The sequence below is a fragment of the Lactuca saligna genome, chromosome 9 (assembly GCF_052625555.1).
Source record: "Lactuca saligna cultivar CGN05327 chromosome 9, ASM5262555v1, whole genome shotgun sequence".
Lineage (NCBI taxonomy): Eukaryota > Viridiplantae > Streptophyta > Magnoliopsida > Asterales > Asteraceae > Lactuca > Lactuca saligna.
In genome coordinates this window covers 47,897,179-47,902,796 of record NC_136425.1, presented here as the reverse complement: position 1 = coordinate 47,902,796, position 5,618 = coordinate 47,897,179, and the positions used below count along the sequence as shown (strand labels likewise).

Sequence of the window (5,618 nt, the reverse complement as noted above, 5' to 3'; positions counted from 1 at the left end):
TAACACTCCAAAAATCAAATAAATTTAAAATTTTCAAAATTAATCATTAACCATTATTGTTTACAAAAAAGAGCCATTGTTTTAAAAGCATTATTTGAAAATCAAAGTTTTTCCTAGGACCCAGTGACATAAAGCGGGAAGCAGTGCATGATCACGCCTTCAATTTTCCACGATCCTTTGAAGTATCTGAAACCATAAACTAAAACTGTAAGCCAAAGCTTAGTGAGTTCCCCCAAATAACCAACACACCACATATCAAACAAGTATATAAATATGAGTAGCCAACCTGACTCGACCGCCTCATAGGGCCTACAGCCTATTTGGACCGCTCTACAAGCCTTCGGCATGACTGCACCTCCTGGTAGTGCCTACAATCTATCTGGATCGCTTTATAGACCGCCTCACAGGGGCTACAGCCTATCCGTTCGTCCCCGGGTGTCTTGGCCTAAAACACAAAGCATGACCGCCTCAACCCAACACAATATGTTGACATATGTCACAGATAAACATAAACATAAAACCAACAAATACAAATAATCATGCAGTTCTACCAATCAATCATATATAGATGATCATACGCGGGGCGTACTACAGATGTATGTGGGGCGTACTCGTGATCTGTGGCATTAGGGCTTAACCTACGTATGCGCAACATACCGTTTGGTACGCCCAGCGCATACATTGTTTTTTCCTTCTTAACCACTTAGGAGCTTAATACTTCGATTTTTTATGTCCAAATGCAGATCCAAGGTCAAAATACCACTAAGAGTCATGAAGTTTCCATCTTTATGACTTTTCATGCCCATTAAGTGCTTAATACAAACAATCCCAACTTCTTAACATCTTAAGACCTTCTAGAGCATGCATGGGGAAGACCTAAGCATCAAGATCTCCTTTTTATGACTCAAGACCCCTCATTGGGTCTGTACGGGCGACTTATTTGATCAAGAGCATGCCATGCTCAAAAATCACAAAGGTTGGGAACAAAAATGCCCTAAATGAAGGAATATCTAGATCTACAAGATAGGATGATCAAACTAGGAGTTTTTTTTACCTCCTGAAGGTTGCTAGCAAGGTGAGAATCCCGATCCAAACTCCTTCTAATCTCCAATGTCTTTCTACTACATTCTTCTTTTTCAAGAACACCACCAAAACACACAAAAGAGCCCAAGATGCAATTTTCTCACTTAGGACTAGCTAGAGGGATGATATTTAGGTTGAGGGTGATGAGAGTGAAGGTCTTGGGGCCATAAAGTTGTTTAAATAGAGTTCGAACCCTAAATTTTAGGGTTTGAAACCCTCATACGTACAACCTACAGACGCGATGTACGCTGGCGTACGAAGCATACACCCAACATACCAATCCTCGGCCAAAATTACCAAAATGCCACTATGGGCCATTTTGCAATCCTTCTCATGAACAGGGGCCAAAATGCATTATTTCTTCAGGCATAGGATTAAATTTTAAATTACCTCATCATCAGGATGTTACATTAATAACATATATTTATCTTTTATCAATAATTTATTATAACTGTACGATGCGTGGAATATCACCGAGTAAATCTTATAAAAGAGACCACTTAAATCAATATGGTTCAAGATAGGCTTCTATCTTCCAGCATATTCACTTGAACCTCCCAAACTTTTCAAATTCTTTTATTTAATGGAACGATTAATTGTAATTTTTTTGTGTATATAAGAATATTATCTCCCATTTAGGTTACTCACATTTCATTATGATTGTTTGAAAATAAAGAAAAAGTTGTAGCCGTTTGATCTCTGAAAAATATTTCAATTATGAAATATGTCGTGGAGTCGAATACCATTGTAGTGTTCAATTTTATTAAATCAGAAGAGCATGTTGCTAGAAGTTAGAAGTTGCAAAAAGGTATTGCAATTTGGTTCATGAGTGCTACTCGAAGTTGATTGAAATGTTGTTACCCTCGACAAAATTAAAATGGTACATGGGTTATATTTTATTCGTTCACAATTGTTCTTTTTTTTTTTTTTTTGCTTCATAAGTGGCTATAGTTATCTTTTATTTATCACAAGAAAAACAACACATTAAAGAATTTAATATATATATATATATATATATATATATATATATATATATATATATATATATATATATATATATATATATATATATATATATATATATATATATATATATATATATATATATATATATATGTCAACAAAAATCTCACTACATTCATCCATATCATAGAAAGATGGATTATTAACAAAACATTGTGTTTTTCTTGAAAGAAAAAAAAAAAAAAAAAAAAAGGATTAAGATAGCATAAGCTTCTAAACACGATTATAAGCTCAAATTTAAATTGGGAGACTCGGATACTTTCAAAGAAAAACATTTTGCAACAATATATATTTAAACAACATACACAAACATTGAAACTTTAGACCACAACTACAAAATACAAAACACTAATGATGTAGTATATACCTTCAATGCACAAAGTTTGATCTAGCAACACAAAGATCCAATTCAGAGCTCCATAAAATCAGCTATCTTACAATATCTGTTGACTTAAAATGTGTAGGGGCAGAAAAAGGGAAAAAGAAACAAACAAAGAGGAAAAGAGGTAGAATACAATTTGAAAAATACACTTGAATTCACATTACAACAATTTTAAATGCTGATATCTTCTTCTTTTACATCAAGATTCTCTAATTCTGCTTTATGAGCAATTCTTCTTTTACTTTGAATTAGACGAACATATTCTGCAATAATAACATGAAATTTTGGAGCAACTTTACTAGTAGAGGTTACATTTAGCCCTGCTTTCTTTAAAGCCCTTGCAACATGTTTTTCTGCCTTTTGGAAATGAGTTGCACATAGAGAAGGAACTGTGGATTTAAGAATTGGTCTCCCACAAAGTATAGGTCCTGCTTGTGAGCTATAACATAAAGATATACAAACATTCATAAGTATCAAGAACTGGTAATATCTTTCTTCACAGATCAAACAAATTACCTAAACCAGATACATATTATGCAAATTAAAGAACTTTTTCCCCAAATTAGCAGTAGCAATGTAATCACTTTGTAAATTTCAAATTGGATCAAAGTATTCATCAATATTGATAATACCCCCAATATTAGGTCAAGTCAAATGTGGAATCAGAACCAAATGCTATTCAAAATAAAGGATACCACAACAATCAATCAAAGAAAATGAGTAGGGAAAGATACCTTTTGATCACGTAATTGCAACCCATGTAGAGTTTCTGTTTAGAATCGGACAATATATGAGCGTGACAAAACTTGGTTAGCGCCATGGCTTTTGATTTACATCCATGAACAGCACACCGACTTAAATCGCTACTGAACTCTAACCCTAACTCATCATCGCCATTCTTTTCCGCATCGATTTCAGTTACTGATCCATCATCCTGATACGGACTCTTCCCATACTCCCAATAATATTCTCTGTACTTCAATTTCAGTTCTTCCATCATACACCAGTAATGATCCTTGTAAACCCTAGCTATCTGCTTCAGTTTTCGAGATCGTCGTTTAAGTACTTCTTCACGAGCTAATAACTCGGACTTTGATAGAAACATATCTTCGTCTACATCCTCAATAGTTGTAGCCATGGAGGCGGAGGGTGATGGTTCGAGCTTAGGAACAGTGTAAGTGGTGCCGGTGGCGGTGGCGATGGCGGTTCTGTTGTTGGTGACGGTGGCTGTTGCGGTAGTTTCAGCCATAGTTTGTATCGATTAGAAGACACGAGTCGTTTGATTGAAACAGAACTTCATGATACTTGAGAGGTCAGTCAACCATGAAGCCTTGGGGAAAAGAAAAATGGAGGAGCTTCAGATCAATCTAACAGGTTTTGGACAGATTTGTACGGTCTGTCAAAATTCGATACTTAGGGTAAAAAACATCAACTTTTTTGTAGGAAAACGGCGGTAAGTTAAAAATGTTTAAAGTTTAAATGTTAATGGTTAGGAGTTTTTGACTGTTTAATCTAAAAATATATATACATTTGGGACGGCGGGATTTACAAATAAGAAGAAGGTTACGTAACTCTAACACCTTCAAAATTGATTGGAATGAGAATAAAATAAAGGATATTTGGGTTTTCGAGTTTTATTAAAAAAAATAAATAGGAGGAAATAGAAAAATCATTTTTCCTTCTAACTTTCTTTCCGATTTGGAGGGATTTGGAAAGAAAAGAAAAAAATGATTAATTTTCGTTTCATTTCTTTCTAACTTGGGAACGTAAAAGAAAATTTTGTTTCCTTTCATTTCTCTTCTTTTATCTTCTTTCTTTTCTTCTTTTCTTTTCTTTCGTTAAACTGGGGAACTACATCTAAAGGAGTAAAAAGTATGGTTTTTGAGGAAGACCGTTTGCCACGACGTGGGATGGCTTGTATTGTGTGCATACACTAAACAACTACAGTAATAAAGTCAATTTCATATAAGAAGGAACCCTAGGCTATCTGACATCATATAATCAAACAATTCTATCATGCAATTTATAAAGATTCCTAGTCTATCACTAGCATGTTATTCTCTCATAACATAATATCAAATAGCAGTGTGGTAACTTGTGGTCTACTTATTGGCTCCGACTCATCGTACACATCACATCCTTTCCTGATTATTTTTTAAAAACAGTTTTTGGAAAATCATTTTTAAAACCTGTGTAGTTCCTTCGTTTGAGACTGGATTCCCACACATATTCCTCCAATTTACTCAAACCAATGCTCTAATGCCAACTTGTAACGTCTTGAATATCACAACATATTTAAACTTCTTAAACCAACCCATTTACTAATGAAAGTGTTCACAAAACCATTGTTTCCAAAATATTACTTAAAATTAGAGTCTCCCAAGATCAATAATATAAAATCAGGATGTGTATGGTCATGCCTTCGCCCTGTCACGGTCCTTTGAAGTACCATAAACCATAAAGAAAAATTGCATGCCAAAGCTTACTGAGTTTCCACCAAAGTATCACTACATAAACATAACAAACAACAACAAGCATACAGAGCCTTTAGCCTGACTGGACCGCCACGTCAGCCTACAAACTACCTGGGTCGCTCACAGAACCTTCAACATGACTAGTGAAAGGTCACATCTATGTGTTTGGGCTAGTCATTCATATTGTAGATGTGTCTTGGTAGGTTCCAGTGTCACACCCCCAAACCCTAAAACAAATGGCGGAAACGTCTGGCAGTGGAGGACATCATATGTAGTATCACAATAATTGCATCATAGTAATCATAGTAAACACAACCATTACATTATAATATGAATAGTTACGTTTGTTTGATATAAGATTTATATACATCGAAAGTAGCAAAAGATAAAGACGAGACTCCAAAATGCTTTGTCTTCTCCAAAAGCCTGCTAGGGTACCTATCTACTGATGTCCGGAGAATACAAGCGGTTTTGAAAATGTATCAACATAAAGTTGATGAGTTCATAAGCATGTTTTTGAATTGAAAACTGGTTACTGAATTTGTATAAATGTATGTTTGCTTTTCTAGAAAATCCAATATTTTCTATCATGTTTGTTGATTTCAGTATGAATAGTATGATCCATTTGAAAACCCTGGCTACCACCAGTATGTATG

The 5,618-nt window shown here is 34.7% G+C and overlaps 1 protein-coding gene across 1 annotated transcript; it reads right to left on the bottom strand.

The window, feature by feature from the left end:
- Nucleotides 1–2,488: 2,488 nt before the first annotated feature.
- LOC145013888 (uncharacterized) lies at nt 2,489–3,890 on the bottom strand. Its single transcript, XM_078972238.1, has 2 exons — nt 3,223–3,890; nt 2,489–2,927 (listed from the first exon to the last, which is right to left on the bottom strand). Exons 1-2 carry the CDS (start codon nt 3,735–3,737, stop codon nt 2,660–2,662), a joined length of 783 nt encoding a protein of 260 aa, XP_078828364.1. The 5' UTR covers nt 3,738–3,890; the 3' UTR covers nt 2,489–2,659.
- Nucleotides 3,891–5,618: the final 1,728 nt, after the last annotated feature.